Consider the following 23030-nt stretch of genomic DNA (forward strand, 5'->3'; position numbering starts at 1 on the left):
CCACTCCCAGAGCAGGTTGCCGTTTGCGACATCGATCTTTTGCACGATGCAGTTCTGAATCCAGCCCTGTCCGGTCGTGATATTGAAGTCACTCAGGTCGTATCGTTCCGGATGATATGAGGTGACGAACATGGCCTTGCCGTCCCTCGTGAGATGGTTCTCGTGCATGTCGATATTCGAGATGCCATTCTGCGCCCTCACAGCGGCAACGGCAGTGAGGTTCGTATTCCAGATTTCGACGTGTCCTCTGGCGTACCCAAGACCTTGTTCGCCGTTGAAGAAGCAGACATGTGGTTCGTCATCGTAGTCGCAAACGTGCACCGCATGGACGGGGCCTCCTCCCGTGAGTCCATAGCCGCTCCAAACCAGCTCTCCGTCCGTGTCGTAGATGACGGCCGAGTCTTGGTCTGCTTGGTACGGCGACATGAAAATGTATCCTGGCGTCACGCTTTCTGGTTCTGATAGGGTAACGTGCAATGCTGGGGGTGTCAAATCTGGTCGTGAATAGAATGATAATGTGTCGGGTTTACGCTGGGCATTGACGACTCCCAACAGCAGAGATACCACGATGGAAAGATTCCATCGCCGAGAGACCACCATCGTCGTGTTGCTTTGGTTGTTGTTTATGAAACCGAAACGCTCAAACAAAACCACAATAACGGGGAAAAGCAAAAAAGCAACCCTACAAGATTTCTGGTGCCGAATTCATATACAAAGGTCGACCACAATCCGGGGACACTGGACACACCTACATTTGTATTTGGGATATTACTGCGCAGGTCCACCAAAGCGGCTCAAGCTACTCCGTACCCAAGAAACGATTCATCAGACCTACCTCCCCTACAACCCGAGCTACCGTGCAAGCGATGACAACATAGCCGCAGCCAAGCAACGGCGTGGCAGTCTTCTGATCACAAAGTACTCCTGCGTTCCGTCTGAGTACGAGTTGAGCCCAAATGTATACGTAAATGTCATGGGGACTGTACAGTTAAAAGTGCATGGCGGACATCCGGCAAGAAGAACTTCTGGTAGGCTGGACTTGAAAAAGTAAAGAAAAAAGACGGCCACTTCGTCCCAAGACTTTTCGCCGCCGCGTTCTGAGCAGTTGATCTTCAGAGACGACGTCTTGGGACCATGCATGAACGGGCTGAGACTTGACAAGTTATGAAAAAAAGCCAAGCCCGGCGTCCAGCCTCATCATGATCATCATCGATCAATCAACCGGTTAACCGGCCGATTTACAGGTATTTGTATAGACTCAATTGTGAGGATACAGTACGACTTATCCACGAAGTTGTGTAATTTACATGGACTCCCCGTAATCAAATCACCCCTTTTGGTGTGTCCGTATCCTACAAGAGGTATGTACAGGATGTCACGTACCTCCCTTGTTTTCGGATAATTAAGGTCCTTATGTAGGTGAAAATGATTGGTGATGTTACTGTACAATTTGCCTATAGAGTAACGAAGTTGGTAGCAATTTGCTTTTCTGGATCTTCGCTTACCTTAGCGAGTACTCACCTGTTGCTCGTACGCAGTACAAGAACAGGGTACCTTCCTCCGTACTCCGTACTTTATACGGACATAGGACTGGTATTGGCTTCGTCTCTTGGTGGTTTATCCTATGATCAAACAGATTCGTATTCGAGACCTACAGAGTAATCAATTACACCTGTACTCGTAAACAGTATGTATATAGGAACCAATTAATATCATTTCGGCCGATTCTCAGCCAACACTGTGGCGTACAAAACGGTGGTGGGCAGTAAGCCAATATCTCTAGTAGGTATAAACAATCAAAAACAATAAAGTCAACAAGCTTCATAAGCCCGATCACATTTGACCACCGTCATGAGAGAGAATAGTTGCACTTTTGGCGACGCCGTCTTTTTCGCTTTTTGCAACAATACAAAAAACCGCGGTACTAATCCAGCCGTACTCGTATGAGGACATCATGAAGACGGGGAAGCCCGCTAGAGGCAGACGATCAAACAAGCCAAAGCCTGCTCAAAAGGGCCTCTTATCTTTTTCCGTCCTTTCCTTGCCTCATCGTTGTCGCCGATGTTAGGGACAACCCTCTCCCTTCCCATTCCCGTCCCTGTTCCTTTCCCTGACCACCAGTAAAAGAAAAAACCAAAAGGCTATGGCGGAGACAAAAAGATACAAAAAGTTCTTCGCTGGACGTGGATAACTTGATAAAAACATAGTAGACCATAAAATGATAGGTGATGGCAATAACCAAAAACACAAGTGAATGGTGCCGTACACATTCACACGAGAAGGGGTTTCTGTATAAACAACATCGCAAAGCAAAAAACAAATCATATCATCAGAAGGTCAGAAAAATCATTATTCTTCAGTCAAAGAATCGTCTCCCACTTCTCGCCATTCCCTCGATTGGTCCGTCAACCGTTTGACTCCAGGGAGACGATCGGCCCATATCGACTCTGACGCGGATCGGAATGTGTAGGCTCGTTGAGAGGATATGACACCGATGGCTTGAAGGACTGCTTTGCGAGAATCGCGAGAGAACACGGCGGGGTGGTTGATCCATTCCAAGCTGGATTCGATGTCGGCGTCCAGGGCATTCATCGTGGCGAGATCGATACCCGTCGTGCGAGGGATGGGCGTGCTCGAATCCGAGTGGGGACTGTGATCCCGCATGCCGCCCATACCCATGCCTCCTTCCGACGACTCGCTTCTCGGACTCGACGCCGCCTTGGCCGATGTTGGTGAGTGCCTCTTATTCATCGGAGGAGGAGCACCGGGCGGGAGCGGTGGGAGGCCACCCTTGCCTAGTCCCTTGAGAATCGTCCTCGTCTCGTTGAGCAAATGATGTGCCCGTTCGTGTTGACCCCGTGCCACCAGCGTCAGTGCACGGCTGAGCATGTCAGAAGTGAGCAACTCCATGCGTCGTTGCACGATCATCGGGTGAGGCGGGATGGGAGGGGACGAGGGTCGTCCACTACTCGAGCGGGACCGTGGGTGCGCAGGTAACATGGTGATCGCAAGCAGCGACGGCCGTGGCAGCTGCATAATCGAGCCCTCTTTCAAGAGATCCCCATACGACAGGTCGGCCTGCAGAAGGGGTACCTCTTCTACACTTTGCACTCTTTGGTCTTCAGTGTCCAGTGACCCTCCCAGAGCTTCGAGCCCAGACACGATCGACTCCCACGGGTCTTGAGGTGCGGGCTCTTGTGACGAAATGTCAGGGTCGATGGCCAACTGTACCAGGATATCCCGTTTGTCGCCAAAGTGTAGATCCCCCAGCGTGGCCTCAGCGTCTCTTCCCGTGGATCTTTTGGTCGTTTGTAGAGCACCGTTGATTTTTACAAATTTACCTGGAGATCCTTCCGGTAACTTGAGCTTCAGCTTTACGTTCTGGTGCGACATGGACTGGAGTGCACCGAGGACACCGGCAGCACATTCACGCAGCATCATCCAGTCCTTAACATAGAGGTATGACGCCTTTGTCCGAGTGGAAAGCTCAATCATGCTCTCGGGTTTGTGGGTGAGACCTAGACCGAACGAGTAGATGCCGACCCTGCTTCACATTAGCAACTACGAAAGACAAGTCATGGAGAAAGAGAAAACTCACTTGGCAGCTTCCGCCCTCTGAACCACGAAGTCGACACTGTCACTATCCGAGCTTGTAGAGTCACTGATCAAGAGGATGGTCGAAATCGGATTTGCAGCCTTTCGTGCCATCAGAAGGTCCATGGCCACATTAGCGCCTTCAACCACATCGGCTCGCAGACTCTTCTGACCAACGGGACGTATCGAGTTGAGGACTTTGTTCCAGCCTTGCCAGGTCTTCGTGGTCATGCCAACCACGGGAACACCGCCACCACTGGAGCCAAAGGTGACCAAGCCCATCCGATCACGCTCGCCGAGATTGGAAACCAAAAACCGGAGGGTGTCTTTGAGCAGCGATATCTTCAGACCCTGCATCGAAGAAGATACCGGAATCACAACTACGACATCGATAGGAACGTGCAATGAAGGAGGAATCTTTCGATCCACAAGTGGCCTTTGCATCGAGTACTCAGTAGCTGCGGTCGTGGCAGACTTTGGTCCTCCATATGATGAGGCCACGGAAGGTACTCGCCGAACTGTTCGATTCTGTCGTCCGTATTCATCGTCGTCGGTACCGGAGGTATCTTGCTCATAGTCTTGTTGGTATTGTGACAAGCTGTCTGACGAGTTCAGATCTCGGAGAGCCTTTTGCCATAATTCGAGCTTTTCTCTCTCCTGGAATAGCAGGTGGAAAGTCGGTAGTTCTGCCACTGAGAGGTTCAAAGTGAGAATGTTTTCGTCGAGAGACGCATGTACCTGCTTCAGATGCCTCTTGATCAAGATGGATCCTTTCAGCGTGCACCGTGTCAACTTCCGCCCCGATTGGAGTATGATTGGCGGATGAGAATTCTTCTTCTCCTTGACACAGATCAGCATCTCACCGAACAGATAGCATTCAAGCTCCTGCCAGGAATGCCGATCTTTTCCAACCCTCACGACTCCATGCAGACGGAGATTTCCAAACCGCTGAAATTCCAGTCCATGCCAATTATCAACTCGGATCCGGAGTTCTTCTGTCTTCTCCTCTAGAACTTCTGGAGACTCGTAGGCAAGGTGGCTAGGTGTAAGGTCAGGTCTCGCCCTGCCTGGCATGCCAATCCCGGAATCTGTAGGAAGAGGAGGGACAGGTGGTGTTTGTGGATCCTCAAGTTGTGGTGGCCATTTAAAGTCTGGGACTTCAATTGTTACAAGACAGGTCAGGCTCTGCTGCTGTCTGGACCTGGTCAATGTAGGATATTCGCTACGCACAGTAACAATTGGTGAGGGTATGGTCTGTTTGGCGTCTTTTAGCTGCGAGCCAGAGACGGTGGTCTCCATGGCATGAAGATCGTAATCGTGCTTGCGTGAATGGCTCAGATGATCGTTGGCGTAGTCCGTCGATGAAGTGTTACCGCCGCTGTCATTACGCGTATGGCTAGTATTCTTGGTCATAGTAGATGGTGCTTGGAGGGGACGTCCTTGACCGTTGGTGACCGCTTGTCCAATTCCCAAGCGCTCAATTCGCATCCTCTGACTGTCTCGACTGTCTCGATTTGAGTTCTCGCGGCTATGTCGAGTGGACAAGTCGCGGGTGGATAGTTCTCGAGGGGATATATCTCGAGTACTATAGCCGTCCTCCTGGCCTTGGCTTGTATGCCGGTCCCATGGCATCGGAGTATTCTGTGAGCTTCTGGGAGAGGCCACATCCTTCTGCGCAACTGCTCGTACCATGTTGCTCAACTTGCCTGTGGTTGTTGTTAGTGGTGTCTTCCAATACGGCTACGGGAGAACTCACTGAGATCCAAAATGCTTCCCCCACGAAACGAATCCAAACCCAGCGGTGCGTCGCATGCCGGGCAGTACTGAGCGTCCGAGTCCTTGATGTACTCATAAAAGCACGCCTCGTGGGCTACATGGCCACATGAGAACTGCAATACCCTCTCCCCTCTTAGTGTATGTTCCAATAACTCTTCACAGGCCGCGCATTCTCCGCCGACAAACGTCCTCTCTCTTCTCGACCGTGCGCGATCTGATTCGAACATGCCAGCCATAGGAAAGCCCGCACCGGGAACGCTCACGGCAGGCGAGGCCGGAGTCCGTCGGTCTTTGGTGCGCGGGCGACTCTCGTTGGGGGTATGCGGCCTCCCCAAAGTGCCGGACGAGATGCTCGACTGTTTGAAATTGCTATTGAGGGTCGCACCGCTCAGCGAAGAGCCTGTGCGAGGAGGGTAGCCGTCAAAACGGGATCGCGGATAGTGTTGGTAGTTGTGGCTGTCTGCGACATATAAAAACATGTGTCAGTAAAGGGTCTCGGTCAATCCGAGACAGTCAAGGCTCGGACCACGGGCTTTGTCTGGGAGGTCCTTACACTGCTGCACCGTCCTTGAACTCTTTGTACTGGATCGCGACCTTGAGTCAGGGCGGCTGAGGAGTCCGAGATCGTAGAGGTTTTGAGTCGTCGCGCTGTGCACGCTGCTCACCTCGAGGCTGGAGAGTGATCGGTCGTGTTTGTTCATGGACAAGACGGCCCCAACTGGCAGTATCCCTTGGTTAGGTGCAGTAGCGTCGCAGAGTAATCTTGTAAATCATGAGAATGGAGGGTTCAGGGAAGTATGCTGAGATGCCAGGCCTCGGGAGCCACGTGGAGACGCTTTCCGTTCTTGTTTCCTTCAGTGGGTTCTCCGGGAACGGGGGGACATGAGAAGTTCAAGTCAGAAGGGCTTGCGTTGCAAAAAAAAAAAAGTGAACCTGGATACTCCTGGCAGCTACGTAGCAGCAGAAGCAGGGAGCAGTAGTGGTAGCAACGATGCTTCTCTTAGGATTTAGGACAAGCACTGTCTCGCGGGTCGCAAGCCTGGTAAAGAGACGGTGCTGCCTCTGTGTGGGTTCGTTGCTTTCTCAGACAAGTTCAAGTTCAGGTTCCCAGTGGGGACGTTTTGATGAATCTTTTTCAGACCAGCGAGGGACGATCCCATTCAGACCGGCGTCGAGGTGGGTTCATGGCATGGCGCAACGACAGCCTGGAGGGGGAGGGGACAGGAACCACAGGCATGACTGACGGCTCGCCTCTTTGGCTGCCGCTGATTGCTGGAAGCAATGTACCTAGGCCTCGGCCAGGAGTAGCCTTTGGAGCATGCAGTAGTGGATCAGAATAACCTTCGTCGGGCAAAAAGAATGGCACTTTGGCAGTTCAAGGACCAGGGTACTGTATGGTGTTGCACCCGCTGCTTGGAGCCTTGCCCCTGATGGAAAGGCTCAGAGCCGGCCTGGTTGGGGGCCCGCAATAAGGACACTAGACGGAAAGGCCAAAAGAAGGGATCCCCTCCCGATGTTGCTCTGTGGTCTGGGTCCGGGCATCAATAGAGTACATGATCAGCGAATGTGGCGGGCTGCCGTGAACGCGGTGTTCTTTGCTGCTGCATGAAGCATTTTAATATGTATATGTATGTATCGTATCTTGTTCACCAAAATGGTTAGGAACAGTGCCTACGGAGTAGTCGAGATGGGTTCCTCTCCGGTGAGTCTGTGGTTAGAACGGTGGGACACGGCCTGTCAACCTCGTGCTTTTCGAAGTGTCCACCTGCAAAGAAGGCACTAGAGACTGTCTTCGATCCTCCTTTCTCTTTCCAATGACTAACCCAGCTGCATGTGAGCGAAGCTGGAGGAGAGCCCGTTCTCTGTATGCTCGGTGGCTACGTCAGTTTCATGGCGACAGAAAGCTTGCAAGCAGTATCAGCTGGCAGTGTCTACCGAGTGCTTTGTCTACCTTCAACGTCTACGCGATGGTTGGCCTCGTCTCCTGGGATGTGACTGCTGTGGCTTCCGGGGAAGTCAGCATCACAGAGCGCCATGTAAGGATACCCAGTCGTCAGGCTTGAACAGGCTTCCGGACAATTATTGTCAACGGGATTCCATGGATCAGAGCTTCGATCCGTGCAAGGATCCTCACTCCACCGCTGCACGCCGAATTAGCACTTCTAGGCTAAAAATACAGAGTGCATCACAAGTCATCACATCCTGTTGCAAGAGCCGGGCAGGTTGTAGCTTCGTGCGAAAGCACGCTATCATTGTGGTTCTGAAGACACGTACTCCGTACAAATCGCCAATATCCTGGCTGCTATGGGTGAATCCGGTGGTCTGAAGTCTCAACAGTTCACCGTCGGCGCAATCAAGGAACGTTAAAAGACCCTGGATAGTCACTTCTGCCGATACAGGCAGGGTTGCAGGACTCGTCATTTTCACTGCAGCATGCCTGACGAGTTTGGACAATTCGAGCATCCCCGTTGCCAGCATTATCGGCGCCTCATTTTAAGCCAAATACCGTCATGCTCTAGGTCGATCCTTGACCCGAACTTGAGGTCCAGGCACCCATTGAAGGCTTCCGTAGTTCTGGGCTGTGCGTTGGAAAGAACCTTGTCCAAGGACGACAGCCATGACCCCGGCACGAGACGACTTCCGTGCATCAGTGCGTGATGAAAATCACACAAACCAGGATATACCCGACGTGTCCATCGTATCCGGGAGAACGTTGACGTGACAAAAGTCGCAGATGAAGCCCCTTGGAGCTCCTGCCCAACCGGAAATTTCCCGTGGTGATCTGAATGGCTCGCATGTCCATCTGTTTCAACGTCGCTGCTGGCGAACAGAGCTCGCTTGCCAGGGTTGTGCACTGGCCATGTAGAGTTAGTCACATACAGTGTGCCCAGAAGCAAGAAATCCAGAGGTCGTCGTTTCGACTTGCCTTAGTGTGCCATCCTCGGTAAGTATACGGAGTAGATGCAGGCTGCACTCGGTAGACAGAGAAAAAGGCAAAAATACCTGCTCACGCAACCTTCTGTACGGTAAGTGTAATTGCGAACGAGAAGTCTAGACCTCAAAGCCACCCTATATGGACATACTTTCACGCCTGTCAACTGTCAGGAGGAGGAGTCTACCCGAATGGCCCATCGCAGCTAGATTCCAGTGACAGGAACAAGGAAGATTCCGTGACCACTTCTGACAGCCAGGGACGGGGCCAGAGGCTCGTTCACGTCGCTGTCAATGCATCCTTAGTGTAACGTCTAAGGCTTCTGTAGACCTTGTGTTCGGTTCCCCGTCTGTGGCTTGGTTCAACTGGCTCGGTCCAGTGGCACGGCACACGGACGGGGAACTCGTGGTGCAAACATGACAGGTACCCATCCGGGTTTTTGTTACGGTTCGAGACCGCTAGCAGGTCATGCCTCCCAAGTTTGCTGAGGCGCTACAAGTCTCAGAGTTCACAAACCCCTGTGGCAGTTCGTCGGAACTGTTTCAGAGTCTATAGGCGATTTGGGCGAGTACAACAGACACAAGTCCTGGAACAAATGACAGCTGTGTCCGTGACGAGATTAGAACACCTGTTCTCTGCTTATGTACAGAGTGTGTAGAGATATTGAAACATCGAGTCCGGTCTGGTCCGTATGAAGCAAAATGTGCTTTGACCACATACGTTCCAAGTGATAAGCGAGGTTGGTAGGCTTGAGGATTTTGTCACCTTCTCCGGCCCCCATAGGGACAATGAGCAGCTGCATGTCCTACGGCAAAAGACCCTACTGGCGTGGTCAACGGCTTGCAGGGTTGAGCCAGTAGACAAGTCGTCTGCACGAACCCACCTACAAGATGCAAGCATTGCAGCCACCTGCAATACGGAGTATATCAGCCACCATGCCGGCATTTGCATGTTTCCAGAACGAGTCTGACTGAGCTCTCGCACACAAGTGAAATTGAGATAAGTCACGGTATTAGCAATATTCGGATGATGCAGTGACACATCGTGTCTCTTCCTCTTGATGAATACCCTTTGTCACGAATTTCGCCATGGAGAAGCCTGACTCGCAGACACCGTGGTCAATGTGCATATGCGGATCTTGGAAGAACGGTTCCTGCATCATCGGAAGCCTTTGTTTTAGTCTCGCTCGTGGCTTCTCAGCTAGGCGCACTGGGCGACCAAGTCAGAGCAGGTCGCATCGAGCCGTCAGAACCAACAGGGGATTGTCGATTGCTGATTTCCCGCGTGGTGTCCTTAAATGCAGCAGCATTCCTTCGGGTTGGTCGGAACTTCCTAGTCCCATCGCAAGCAGTAATACTATTACGTTCTGGCGGATCGAAGGACACGGCACTCCTCAGCTGCAAGAGGCATACGATGAATTCCACCTTTTCCACTCAATTGATATTTTCTCAGACCGACAGCCGTCCTATCATCCAATGTCGCGGTGTTTACCGAAAAGTTTAGACGCGTTGTACGTCAAGGTGCAGTGATCGACACTGAATAAGGGACCCAATGCAACGGAATGCAGATTTCGATGCTGTGGCTTGCGTGATTCTACGTGAAGTGTGACTGTACCAGTCCTTGATCCAACTCGGGTTCCTGGGGTCATGCACGCAGTGACGATTACTCCGTAGACCATGTGCTTTCTGTAGATGACCAAGTCGTCGCAGTCTCTGACGCAATGACGGGCCATACAGCTTGTAGTTTTGAGCGATCACTCTTACGAGTATGGAATACGGAGTAGAAGCCTCGACTTCGATCCATTGTCACTTGCTGCCCCTATCGGAGCTCAGTCTTGCCCAAGCGACATGAAACCACAAGGCTATATCACAGAAAAGCACGGACTCGTCACAGCCATGGTATTAAAGAGCGGTGTGACCCAACTCCAGGCTCGAACATTGGTTTGTTGTCATTTGGGCCCCGAGGTAGTAGGAGGACCTTAGCAGGGTAGCTAGGGGGTAATAGGGAGTAGTAAGCTCCTATTGTAGGACCCCTGAGAGAGAGACCAGGACTCTTGCCTACAGAACGAGTCCCTGGAAACCACATACTCCGTAGTCGTACTGATGATCAACAGAGGCGCAACACTATGGAGTGAGGCTTTGGCAGTGGTATCGTATAGATTTGTACTGGACTTGGTATTCTCGCTTGCCCGTGCATTTGCGTCGCATAGCGCTAGAAGCCGGGGAAACTCAGTAGTGCCTCGTGGCTCTCGTGGCACGAAAATCATTACTGTAAATATGACTTGGGGAGTGACTCTGGCTTACTGCCATGCAGCTAGCCACTGATGCCGTCCGATGCAACTGGCGCACACCACTGTTCACCGTCGTCCAAAGGAAGATTCTGGCGCACATGCCCGTCTCCTTGAGCATTTTAGATGAACCGCTCGAACTAGAATGGAGGTCTCTGGACTAGTCCTGCAGCACAAGTCTCCCCATGCGGACGCTACCACGACCTTTCTTTTCTCTCAGACCACGGGAAGAAAATAACCCGGACGATTCTGCAAGCTTGTGGCGCGAATCGCACAGGATTTCCTGCTTCGGACGGGAAACACCGACAGTATGTCCTTCCAGTTGGTCGCTCCCGATTCCGAGTGAGGCTTCGAGGAGAATGCAAGCCAATACGCACCCACAAATATCGAGGGCGATCATCTGGCAGAGCTTCCATCCCCACTAGCTGCAAGCGGCAGCTGCGTGAGACATTGGCTTACTACGAAGCACGGGTATGCAGGATAGACGCTCGTCTTGTCATTCGCCCTTTGCATCTCCCATCGACTGCCTCTTTGCTCTGGTGATCGCCGTCAACAGCCGGAGGGATCAGCAGGAGAGGAGAATAGACTGCCGAGACCATAATTTGGCAAACTGCAAACTGGTTCACGTACAATCTCGGGTCGTAGAGCTAACGTTTACTCGCTTCCCCTGACTCAAAATCCAAAGGTCCGCATTTGATTGTCAGAGGGCCCGGCGATATTACGTCTTGCCTCGTGGCTGCAGGGGAACTTCACTGGTCTTGTATATCATCTTGTAGCCGACAATCTACTCTCTTTTGGGATGATCGTCGCTGCGTCGAACTCTGCGCCGTCATGAATCACAAACATCCACCTTCCTATCTCGCGCGCCTTTAATGGCCGTTTTGGGGTGCCTCAAACGTTGTAGCCGAGGTGACTAATGAGAAAGGCTTTGCACGCTGTTGTTGTTGCGAGAGTCGTCGAGTAGTCTGATATCCGTTTCCTCGATGCAGGACGGAGTCAATATTGTCGGTGGGCCGTGGATATCTCATCCTTAGTGCCTTCATTGACATAGCAACGCCGCTCCGCTGCATGTGGAGGATATCAATATGTCTCTGTCCAGCGAGCAACACTTTCGCTTAGGGATCCTCACGTTGTACTTGTAGCTGTAGAGACTCTAGTACTCATCGTATCGAGTTTGCGGGGCAAGGGAACGGCCAGAAGGCTCAATGTGAAACTTAAGAGGTTGTCCTATGTTGGCGCTATCTGTTGCTCAAATCCCCCGTCCTCCTGTTGAAGAAGACCTCTGGCCTCGTCGCGACCGTCATCGTCATCAACGTCGCCTCGAAGTACTCCCGACCCCGCAACAAACTCATCCCTTTTCCGCCTGTCGTCAGTTGCGGATAAAATCCACCAAACATCTTTCTTGGTAAGAATGCCTCGGAAAGCCCCCTTATCGACAAAAAGAAGGTAGCGCAAGCCGAGATTCTGAAACATATGGACAGCCAGCTGCAGTGAGCTGTTCGCGTTCAGCGTGATCGGCGTCTGATCCATCCAAGGGCGCAGATCTACCCCATGGCCGGAGATTACATCGGTGTGGTAATTGAAATAGCAAGGCGTCTGTAGAGTGACGGCTGGAGAGTTCCGCGCAGAGGCCGTGAAATTTGTGACACGATCCAATGCGAAAGTGAGCTCTGTGCGCGAGATATACCCAAGAAACGTATTCTCGCGGGGTGAATGTGATGGGCTTGAAGGCATATCAGCTGCATCAGCCGCCGAGTCTTTAAAGGCCACGACAGGGAATCCACGAAACGAAGTGTTGCGAAGAAGTTTTCGCAGTTTCTCGATAGAATATGCTTGGTTGCCGTTCAAGCAGGCCATATCTTCAACCCTCGTCATGATTCCTGACACCGAGACGTGGGGGATGGCCGCATCATCCTTGTTGTCTAGATAAGGATATTCATTGATTTGAATCCAAGACTCATAGATGCCTCGGGTCGAGCATGCATCACCGATCCATTTGGCAAGCATGACGGCAATCATGATCGGTAATACATACGTGAGCGCACCGGTGAGCTCAAACACGATTGCAACAATTGACACAGTCATGCGTGTAACGCCAGCCAAAGCAGAGGCGGCACCGACAATGGCGTAAGTCCCTGGAATCACACATGGAACATCAGGCTCACATGCTGCAAAAAGCAATGATGTCGAGAAGTGCTTGTGTATCAGTTCCATGACGACACCTACCGTCCTTCCATAGAGCGCACCAATCGCCAACGAGGGTAGTATGATTCCAGCTGGGATCTGTAGCCCAAATGTGATGCTAGCCAGTAAGAAACCCAGTACAGAGGCCGCAATCAAAAGCCACAGCATCGATAAGGCACCCGCAGTCGTGGCTTTGCATAGACCAAATATATCGTTGTTGCCAATGGTAGCGCATTCCGCGAAGAGATAATAGACTAGCTCTGACAGCTGGGCTCGCATGAAGGTGTTGGGGAAGTTGACAAGCGCTGAAACTGCGGCCACCACGAGAACCTCAAGAAGTGGTCTTTCTTTAAGGGGGTATTTCTGAGACTTCCTCATCCTCGAGACGAGCATATTGAGCTTGATGAACATGCCACCAAAAAGTCCGCCTGTAATACCTAGTAGAACGAATGGTACAATCTCAAAGCTATGCCAAATTGTCGTATAAGTGACTTGGTAAAGGGCAATCTTCCCTGTGTGGAATGGGTTCAGGGCCTGTAACGTGACAGCTGCCACCATGGCACAGACGAAAGACTGCCACATGGTCTTGTCGGGAAAGTAGTATGATAACTGCTCCAACGAGAAGAGCACTCCGCCGATTGGAGCACCAAAGGCGACAGATATGCCGCTGGCAGCTGCTGCAGACAGAACCTCGCGTTTGCGGGCCTCATTCTGGCTGAGGGCTGCGAAAGGCTTCATGATGATATTTGCACAACAGCAAGCAAGATGCACAAATGGTCCCTCCTTTCCAAGCCACATGCCTGACGAGACGGAAAGACACTAAACCATGTCAGCCAAAGAACAAGTAGGGAGGAACATTGTCCGTTACCAGTCCGAGAGATTTTGCAAGCAATGTCCAGCCACCCAGGAAGCGTCTGATGACAAAGCCCCCAAGAACGGTCTTGATCTCGGGGATACCACTGTGTCGAGCATAAATCGAATACTTTTGGACCAATACGCCAGCCGATACGGCAAAAAGGACCTAGATACAAGGTAAGCATTCTATATGCAAGCAAGGCTGGCCAGCATACTGCAAAGACAATGAAGAAGATATAGCTTATAAAATATTGCCCACCGGCTGGACCAACCCCTAACGCTGCAGGCCAAGGAGTCCAGTCTTGACACTGAGAGAGATCGTCATGTCCCCAACAGCAGAATTGTTTGTTCAAGTAGAACTGCCCTCCTCCACTGCCTTTCTTACAATATCCGGTCTTGATGTCGCTTAACCAGTCGGAGGCAATGTTGATGCCGGCGGCGACACAACCGACCGAGATCCCGGTTGCAACGAGAACCAGCCAGATCTGGCTGACTTCGAATAGTTGTCTCAATTGCCCTACCACGCCGGAATTGAGTGCTACCAGTCTCCTCAAACGCTGTCTCTCTTTCGTGTATTCATAAATCCAGTCGATTGCGGTCAAATCATCATAACCAACTCTCCGTCCGGGCCCTTCCACGTACCAGTCCGAGGAGAGCTCCTCCTTCAGGCCATGGCCGTTGTTCCTTGATTGTGGTTGTCTGGTGTCGCTGGTCGGTAGACCGGCTTCAGCGCTTGGAGTGATCGAGGGAGAAGAGACAGGGTCGGGAGTGATCTGATGAGTGGACGAACTCGTTCCTAGATTCTGCTGCGGGCTGCTAGGCGCATATTAGTTCAATATCCCGCTCAGGAGTAACTTGAGCATACCTCAACGAGATATCGGCCCCCGCATCCGCAGACAAAAGTTGATGGTGTCCATCGTCAAAGTCAGAGGGTGCCATTATGATCAGGCGCAATCCCTTATTTTGCGATCTTCAGGCACAGTTCATCCATCCCAATTGAGGACCATTTTCTTGGTTATATGCGCATCATGAGCGCATAGCATCAGAGGTGGAAAGGGGCTTGTTTGATAGAATCGTAGGCACCTCGTGGCACCTTGGCGGTTCAACACTCTGAGGCCGTGTATGGAGTAGGTATCCGGCATAAGGGTATCCAGTAGAGTTGTTCTGTCCTCCAGTAAAGCGGCCGGCTTCTTGACAGTGCTTGATGCAGCGCTAACCGCTGAACTGTCAACTCTACTTATGCCGCTTTAGTGAGCTACTCCGCAGCCTTGCAGCCTTGCGTAGTATGTGTAGACTGCGGGCAAATCTCAAAATTATATTCTGGGCTTCTAGGACATACATCTCTTGTCCACCGAACATTCCTGATTTACACCACCACAATAATGTCTCTCACAATACCACAGGCCTCCCAGGCTGGCCTCTTCAAGCCCGGGTACAACAGCTATGATGCTGAAGATGGCGCCGTCATCCGCAATGTATGGGCAATTCCCCGGAGCCACCTGGGACGTTTTCTAATGTCATTCAGATCGATGCCTGCAGAACGATTGCTCAGACAGTCCAAACGTCCTTGGGACCTTATGGCCGGAACAAAATAGTCATAAACCATCTTCAAAAGATGATCCTGACGTCCGACGCTGCCACAATCCTCCGCGAACTAGAGGTGGTCCACCCCGCTGCAAAACTGCTTGTGATGGCCAGCCAACAACAAGAGGCGGAGATGGGAGACGGAACCAACATGGTTATAATTCTAGCAGGCGAATTGCTGAAGAAGGCGGAAGAATTAATACGAATGGGTCTCAAGACAAGCGACATTGTATCTGGCTACGAGAAAGCCCAGTCCTTTGCATTGAAGTGCCTACAGGACCTCGAGGTCGACAGTGTCTCAGATATGCGCTCAGCAGAAGAACTCACCAAGGCTCTACGCACAGTCGTCGCCGCGAAACAGTCCGGGTCAGAGGACGTTGTGTCAGAACTGATCGCCGAGGCAGTCCTGGCGGTCCTTCCCAAGAACCCCGCCAACTTCAACGTGGATAACATCCGGGTGGTCAAGATCATGGGAGGTGACCTGTCATCTTCCAAAGTCGTCAAAGGCATGGTCCTAGGCCGGGAGCCAGACGGGACCGTGAAACGTGCCAAAAAGGCCAAAGTCGGAGTCTTCTCCTGCCCGATCGACACCTCCCAGACCGAGACAAAAGGCACCGTGCTGCTCAAGAACGCAAAAGAAATGATGGACTTTTCCAAGGGCGAGGAATCGCAACTCGAAGCTGCCATCAAAGAACTCTACGACTCCGGCCTGCGGGTCGTCGTCGCCGGCTCAACAATTGGCGAGCTCGCCCTGCACTACCTCAACCGCATGGGCATACTGGTCATCAAGATCCTCTCCAAGTTCGAACTCCGCCGTCTCTGCCGTGTCTGCAACGCCACGCCCCTCGCACGTCTCGGCGCCCCAATGCCGGACGAAATGGGCAGCATCGACGTCGTCGAGACCACCGAGATAGGCGGCGACCGAGTCACCGTCTTCAGGCAGGACTCGGACACTGCCACGACACGAACCGCAACCATCGTCCTCCGAGGCGCGACGCAGAACCACCTCGACGACGTCGAGCGCGCGATCGACGACGGCGTCAACGTCATCAAGGCCGTGACCAGAGACGCCCGCCTGGTGCCCGGCGCCGGCGCCACGGAGATGCAACTCGTCGAGCGCATCACCCATTTCGCCGACAAGACGCCTGGCCTCCCCCAATACGCCATCCGTAAATACGCGGAAGCATTCGAAGTCATTCCACGTACCCTGGCCGAGAGCGCAGGTCTCGACGCCACCGAGGTCCTGGCCCGTCTGTACACGGCACACCAGCAACGTCTCAACACCAACGAAGTCAAGCGACGAACGGCCAAGGATGACGACGAAGACGAAGAAGATGAGAGCTCGTCGTCGAATGAAGAAGAGGAGGAGTCGTCTTCGTCGGGCACGTCAGATGATGAACCCTACTGGGCCACGGGCGTCGATCTTGAAGGTTCGGACTCCACCGGTGTCTTGGACGCCGTGGACGAGCAGATTCTCGACCTCCTCGTGACCAAGAGCTGGGCCATCAGACTCGCCACCGAGGCTGCCCGCACTGTCCTCAGCGTCGATCAGATCATCGTCGCGAGACAGGCCGGCGGGCCGAAACCTCCTGGGCCCAACCCAAACTGGGATGAGGATTAGAAGAAGAGGATGACAGAACGATGGCTATGCGGTCATTAGAGTTATATTTCTGTCTGCTCTTTCCTTGTCAGGAGGCACGCAGTATTTGAAATCTCGATCGAACTTGGCTCCTCGCCATCGCCACTCCACACTTTCACTGACTGGTGTAAGCGGGCTGACGGTCTTCTCGGAACGCGAGATACGGGCGGGCGCTGAGGAAGAGTATCTACCACCTCGTCACATGGATCCTTCTCTATGCGATAGATCTCAGCTATGAGGGCTGGTACATGTCTTGCGAGTCGACGCTCAAGGGAACGAGGTCAATCTGGACGAGGATGATGTTATAAGAAACGTCGATCTGAACGATAGCAGAACTACCAGAAAATGTAGCAAACAGACAATGAGAGAAGCCCACCAAGAACTTGCACCGTGAATTGGGAATAATTTCATTGTTTTCATTTAGTATCATGTCTTAGCGTGCGCGGTAGTTCTAAGCCTATGGCATTGCATGCTGCGTGGCTCAAGCTCGAAAACTCAATAAAACAACAATCCTGAGTTGAGCGACCTGCATTGAAGGCATTGATCCATCTACCCTTGTGCGTTACACTTTCCTCTCATCTCAGTTTCGCTGGAAGGTTTGAGGACTCCATTTCCTCAGCAGTCATGTTCACGAGATAACAGCTGCTGTAATGCAATGCATATTTTGCTGCTTCCATATGGCTCTGGCGATGCTAAGTGAATGTGCTGTTAATATCCGGATTGCAGACATGTTGAGTTGTGGCAAGGGACGTTGGTTTGAGAGGCTTCCAGAATGCGGATGGTGGACACTTGCAGCGCGGAGAGATGGATAGATAGCGCCGTCCCATGTGTGGGTGACCGGTCCACGAGAGAAATGTTGGTAATACTCGTACATATCTTCAGGGGGTTGTGAGAGTCAGAGCCAGTCGAAACGAGGCCTGAGTTGCCAACTGTAGAGGCAACGTTGGGGGCCATACTGTTCATTCTACGAAGGACCAGCAGAAACGCCGCTCGAAGCTTCACGTCGCGATGCTCTCTTGTACGCATCCATTGCAGCCGTGTACTCTGCCATCTGCTCTTGATAGCGAACTTCCCAGAGCTTTCGGTTGTCTGCGCTAAGACCGTCCCATTCGGCCTGAATTCGTTCTGGAATAGTGTCTGGATGTTCGCCATTGTTTTCCAACTGCGGTCTCATGTGTGTGGTGAATTGCATGTAAGGAGGATCTGGTCGTGCGGGTCGAGAAGGTGAGGTGGTTGCGCCGCCGCCGTTCGCGTCAGCACCAGGCGCATAGTAAGGAGCGTGTAAATCCATGCCGCGTTGTTGGCCAGCAGTAATAGGGGAAGATTCTCCGTAGCGAGAACTTTCAGCAGGCTGTGGTTGATAGCTTGGTGTTCCTGCAGCTTGAGGTGTGCCGGACGAGACACGGAACGATGATGTTAGGCCTGTAGGGTTGAGTGGAGGGGCAGGGGAAAATGAGCTTGCGGGAGCAAGGTTGGGTAAAGGTTGCTGTTGGTACGCGTTCGATGTATCCTCGCCAGGCGCGTTGGTGTTCATGATGGTTTCACGGTAGTTGTTATTTACTCTTCTTCGGCGTTCGGGTCTTTCTGCAGGCTTTGTCGTGTGAGCGCAAGCTGTTGGGAGCAAGGGCCAGTCTCACCTCGGGTTCCTCTTCCTCACTTTCTTCTGAGCTGTCGTCTAGCAAGCCTTCGCCGTCAGGTCTAGGATTACGAGATTCCTGTGTTATGCCGCTGCCGGCAAGTTCAGCTTGGTTCGCACTGCCGTTTGCAAGAACACCGATTTTTTCAAGTTGTTCCGCAGTCAACTTCTTGGCGGGAGTGCTCATGACTTCCTGCAAGTGGTTGAGGAGGATGGCACGCATGAGGCGCATCTTCTGAATATGCTCTGACTCTTGAATGATTCTCTTGCGCGTCGCATCGTTGTTGCCTTCAATCTCGGCGAGACGTCTTTTGAGTTGAATGCACTTTTTCCGATACGCCAGCTCTTGCGTTGGTGCTAACGGCGCGTTACGATTGAGGAGGATGTCGCCGGTAGGAGGAAAGGATGCCTCTTTGGAGGATTCCATCTTGACGGAGACGACGATGATGTAAATATGATGGTCGTGGCTGTGTATTAGGATGACGATGTAATTTGGGACATGAAGGTTTTGGAATTTGTTTGGCAAAAGAAGACAAGATAATATCAACTATTAATGTGAAGACTGTGATTTCAACTCATGAAGGGCGCTACAAACAGGACTCCGGAGAAAGAGCGATAAGTATGAGGGAAGGTCACGTGGTCGATATATGTGCGGAATAGCAGAAGGTGAGGCGAGCAAGGCGAGGCTGGCATTTAAAGCGCGTCTGCGTTTACATGTCTACATGGATGACGGAGTACAAAGTCATCACTCAGTCTCTGGAAAAGATGATGGTTTGGTGGAAGTCCTCATCACTGGGAATAGCAGTCCAATAACCGCATTAATTTGTGACTATCTTTGGGGCTTTGAAGGTTATTCTACAAGTGACAACCACCAAGACTTTCTCACACGGTGCCTGCACACGAAAACCATTGTTGAAACAATACCTGCCCTTGTGGCTTGGAATGTCCCGTCTTCAGGAGTTCACAATGACAGTAGCATCACGGAAATAAAGACTCCTGACGCATCACTTCGCCCCCTTGAGTTTTGACCTTTGGAGTTACTTTGTTGGGATGAAGAGTACACACCCCAGATTCAACCGTGCCGCTTGTCCAGGAGCCTCCAAGATGTGATGAAATGGGCCAATTGCACAAAACTCCTCCTCATCCATACTGTTTCGAACTCCTTCATCTGTCCAATTTCCAATTTGGTGTTCTCTATCTCCACAATATGTAGAGCGGCTTTTGGTGGTTTCCACCACCCACCAAACCACAATCGCAAGTTTGGTGGGATGATCAAGCCACCAGCCCAAATCCCGTTCGAGAGGGTGTGTAGCAGACAGGGCATTGCCGCATATTCCGCTGTCATGCCCCGGATGTTCCTCGCTTACCCCTGGCGACATTTTTCCAAACTTTGTTGAGAAAATTGTCCGAAGGGAATTCCTGTAGTTTTGATATTAATCCTAGCAACCATAAGCTGAATACCATGCAGAAGTGAATGAAAAGCCCATGCTGAACTACCTCATTCGGCCTCCAAAAGCTGCAAACCACGACGCACAAGGGTCATTTGTAATTTCGGAAGTGTCGCCCGCCGTTGTCAGTGGCCTGCGTCTTTGCATTAATACATGTGGCTGGCCATTTTGAAGCACCACTTCCGTCGTAACAGATGAAAGGATCAAGACGCCAGGGCATGGGGCACGCTTGAATCTCGGTCGATGCTTTCGAGCCGTTTTCTGTGGAAATGCCTCGTGGTTCCATGACACCACCCCCCTCTCTCACACGGGAAGTCCTCCTCAATGAGGTCCATCCTGGCCATTTGGGCATACTTATTGGCCCTCAATATGTGTTGAATAATCGGGAGGGGAGCGTCGGGGGTCCGCCACCTCGACAGATGAAGCAGAGAATCAATGCAGCCATCACCCCACGCTTGAACCTTGATCGACGTGCCGATGTCTTCTCCTAGGGCCCGGTGAGGCGCAATAACCTCGTGGAGGAGCGGCCACGGACTGGGATGCGCGATTGTCCAGAGGACATTTCGACCTGGATTGGAAGGTCTAATTGAAGGAGCAGCACCAATCAACGAGGCGAATGGATGATTTTCACATCGAGGCCGTTCAGGGGCCGCGCCAAGACGCCGGATTCGGCTTGAGCCACTTCGCGCTAGCTGTGCTATTTCGACGTCCTCGAGTGGTGTTGGTCAATCCTGCAACCGCCTTCACACCATACACGCCCTCGGTCACGCACTGTTACCTCGTAGTAAGTGTACTGCATTTGGCAGACTCAGACATGACCGGCTACAACATTGGTCGTTGCCCTCGAGCAGGGTAAGACCTCTTTCCCCAACATCCCGGGCAAACACGATATGCCGCACTAAATGGTAAGGTGGTCTGGAGCGCCTTGAGCAGCTCCATCTGCATCATGATTCCTCTTATACCGGTCGTTGTCCTTTTCCTTGAATCGCTGCAGCCTGAATGAAACAATCAACCCTCTGTCCTTCGTTTTGCTTGTGGATGGTTGCTTGTTGATTCTCATCTTGGTTTATCGTTCGAGACCACTAACCGCCACTCACTCGCCGAGCATTCGAAGTAGACCAGGCCCCCATCCAGCCTGACGAAGGAAGGCGGCAAATTCTCTCAACCACAGCCATCCAATATGAGCAGCAGCATCACCAACCCCAACCAATTCAAAGGGGAGTTCTTGCCACACGATTCCTTGCAAGGGGAATTGAAGACATTGAACATTTGCTTCATTGCGGTAACTTCAGTGTTCATTGGCGTTCGGCTGATCGTGCGGGCATTCGTCGTCAAGCATGTCGCCGCCGATGACTACCTTATGGTAGCTGCTGGTCTGTTTGCAACGGCCTTTTCCGCCATGGCCATTGTTGGTAGGTCCGAGTGGCACACATCTCAAGGGTTTGATTGTTGACCTAATGTCAGGCGTACGATATGGCCTCGGGGATCATGTCTGGGATTTGCCACAAAACGCTGACCTCGTTCAGAAGATCAAAAAGACTGTCCAGGTGAGTCTGCTGCTGCTACCCTCCAGGGGCACTTACTAACGAGGTCAGACACTATGGATATGTCAAGTCATGTACGTGACGGCGCTCATGCTGGTCAAGATCAGCATCGTCGTGTCCTACATCCGAGTCTTCCCCACGCCCACGTTTCGAAGGATCATGTACGCCCTCAGCGCCGCCATCCTCAGTGTATGGATCTGCAGTATCCTCGTCACCATATTCCAATGCAAACCGGTCGAGGGGGCGTGGGATTTCACACTTCCACGAAATTGCCTGCCGATTGATAAATTCTACTATTTCTCGACGGCCTTTTCAATCTTTACCGACTTTTTGCTCTGCACCCTTCCACTCCCCGTGTTTTGGAGACTCCATCTTCCTCGGAGGCAAAAGTACGTCGTGTCTCTGCTCTTTGCGATTGGTCTTTTTGCAACTGTCGCCTCGGCGTTGCGTATCAGCGTCCTAGAAGGTGTTGAGAGTCTCGACGTGACCCAAGGCTCCGTCCCGACCATGAAATGGTCCGTCGTCGAAGTTGGTACCGGCATCGTCTGCGCCTGCATCCCTTGCTTCAAGCCCCTCTTCAAGAACTGGCTACCGGACAAAGCCACCTCACATCAGGGCTCATCAGGCCGCGTCAGCGTAAGAGGAGACCACCACCACCACCACTCCTCATCCAGGCTCAAGAGCCACTCGGAAGCTCACGAGCTCACCAAGGCTCCGGAAGGTTGGACCACTTTCCATCACCCTGCTCCCATGAGAATCAAAGCAGATCCAGTCGTCATGACCAAGAACTTCATTTAAGCTACCTACCAGAAGGTCTCTGAGGTTTTGGGGAGGGAAACGGTCCTTCACCGATTCAAGCGTTTGGAAAGTTTTGTTTCTCCAAGCGTTTTCTACTTCTACAAAGCGAGCCAAACTCCAGTCCCTTCCGCAAAAAAAGACATTGGGCTTTTCGTTTTTATTCAGAAAAGATTTATTATATACGCGCGAGCGTTTCTCGACCCACGCACGACGGATGGCGACATGTGCCATATACCTATGATATGGCTACAACATCATGTCGCCATGCCTGTTCTGAAAGTCCCAGTCTCTCCTACCTGGACCGTCGTGTTCTGTGATGTCGACCACTTCGTCTTCTTCCTCCTAGAGACACCAGGTTACGAACAAGTTCTCACGACTCGACGTCTCTTTCATGATGGGACGAGAAACATGACACACGACACGCATCACAGACGGCAACGGCAACAGTAGTATGCCCAACAACTACTTCAGACAGACAGACCTTTCTCATTGTGCAACCCCGGACCTCCTCTTTCTTTTTATCCCCGTTGTAATTCAAATCTTGTATATGGCCGGATCTCTGAGCGACAACTGATTTGTCCTTTCCGAAAATGCACGATTTGTACTCAAAGGGCTGGCTGTCGTTCTGCTTTTATCTATTCTTCTGCTTCTTTTTTGTTTTCAGTTTTCTTCCATTTTCTGTATGCCTTACTGTAAGAGGGGGGGAGGGAGAGGGAGCCGCGGATTATGTGATGCCGCCTCGACAGACTTGGT

At 51.9% G+C, this 23030-nt stretch overlaps 5 protein-coding genes across 5 annotated transcripts; 2 read left to right on the top strand and 3 right to left on the bottom strand.

The window, feature by feature from the left end:
- Nucleotides 1-1704: 1704 nt before the first annotated feature.
- On the bottom strand, nucleotides 1705-6247 carry PV06_03093 (uncharacterized protein). Its single transcript, XM_016403849.1, has 4 exons — nucleotides 5924-6247; nucleotides 5351-5830; nucleotides 3599-5300; nucleotides 1705-3544 (listed from the first exon to the last, which is right to left on the bottom strand). The coding sequence occupies exons 1-4, from the start codon at nucleotides 6069-6071 to the stop codon at nucleotides 2350-2352; spliced, it is 3525 nt and encodes a 1174-aa protein (XP_016264854.1). The 5' UTR covers nucleotides 6072-6247; the 3' UTR covers nucleotides 1705-2349.
- Nucleotides 6248-11791: 5544 nt separating this feature from the next.
- Nucleotides 11792-14775, bottom strand: PV06_03094 (uncharacterized protein). Its single transcript, XM_016403850.1, has 4 exons — nucleotides 14494-14775; nucleotides 13844-14444; nucleotides 13642-13794; nucleotides 11792-13592 (listed from the first exon to the last, which is right to left on the bottom strand). Exons 1-4 carry the CDS (start codon nucleotides 14565-14567, stop codon nucleotides 11817-11819), a joined length of 2604 nt encoding a protein of 867 aa, XP_016264855.1. The 5' UTR covers nucleotides 14568-14775; the 3' UTR covers nucleotides 11792-11816.
- Nucleotides 14776-14969: 194 nt separating this feature from the next.
- On the top strand, nucleotides 14970-17238 carry PV06_03095 (T-complex protein 1, theta subunit). Its single transcript, XM_016403851.1, has 2 exons — nucleotides 14970-15103; nucleotides 15154-17238. The coding sequence occupies exons 1-2, from the start codon at nucleotides 15011-15013 to the stop codon at nucleotides 16831-16833; spliced, it is 1773 nt and encodes a 590-aa protein (XP_016264856.1). The 5' UTR covers nucleotides 14970-15010; the 3' UTR covers nucleotides 16834-17238.
- A 10-nt stretch (nucleotides 17239-17248) lies between these two features.
- On the bottom strand, nucleotides 17249-19054 carry PV06_03096 (uncharacterized protein). The gene is made up of 2 exons (XM_016403852.1): nucleotides 18489-19054; nucleotides 17249-18442 (listed from the first exon to the last, which is right to left on the bottom strand). The coding sequence occupies exons 1-2, from the start codon at nucleotides 18912-18914 to the stop codon at nucleotides 17816-17818; spliced, it is 1053 nt and encodes a 350-aa protein (XP_016264857.1). The 5' UTR covers nucleotides 18915-19054; the 3' UTR covers nucleotides 17249-17815.
- Nucleotides 19055-20908: 1854 nt separating this feature from the next.
- On the top strand, nucleotides 20909-22977 carry PV06_03097 (uncharacterized protein). The gene is made up of 3 exons (XM_016403853.1): nucleotides 20909-21347; nucleotides 21400-21482; nucleotides 21531-22977. The coding sequence occupies exons 1-3, from the start codon at nucleotides 21116-21118 to the stop codon at nucleotides 22275-22277; spliced, it is 1062 nt and encodes a 353-aa protein (XP_016264858.1). The 5' UTR covers nucleotides 20909-21115; the 3' UTR covers nucleotides 22278-22977.
- Nucleotides 22978-23030: the final 53 nt, after the last annotated feature.

The sequence above is a fragment of the Exophiala oligosperma genome, assembly GCF_000835515.1.
Source record: "Exophiala oligosperma strain CBS 72588 unplaced genomic scaffold supercont1.3, whole genome shotgun sequence".
Taxonomy (NCBI): Eukaryota; Fungi; Ascomycota; class Eurotiomycetes; order Chaetothyriales; family Herpotrichiellaceae; genus Exophiala; species Exophiala oligosperma.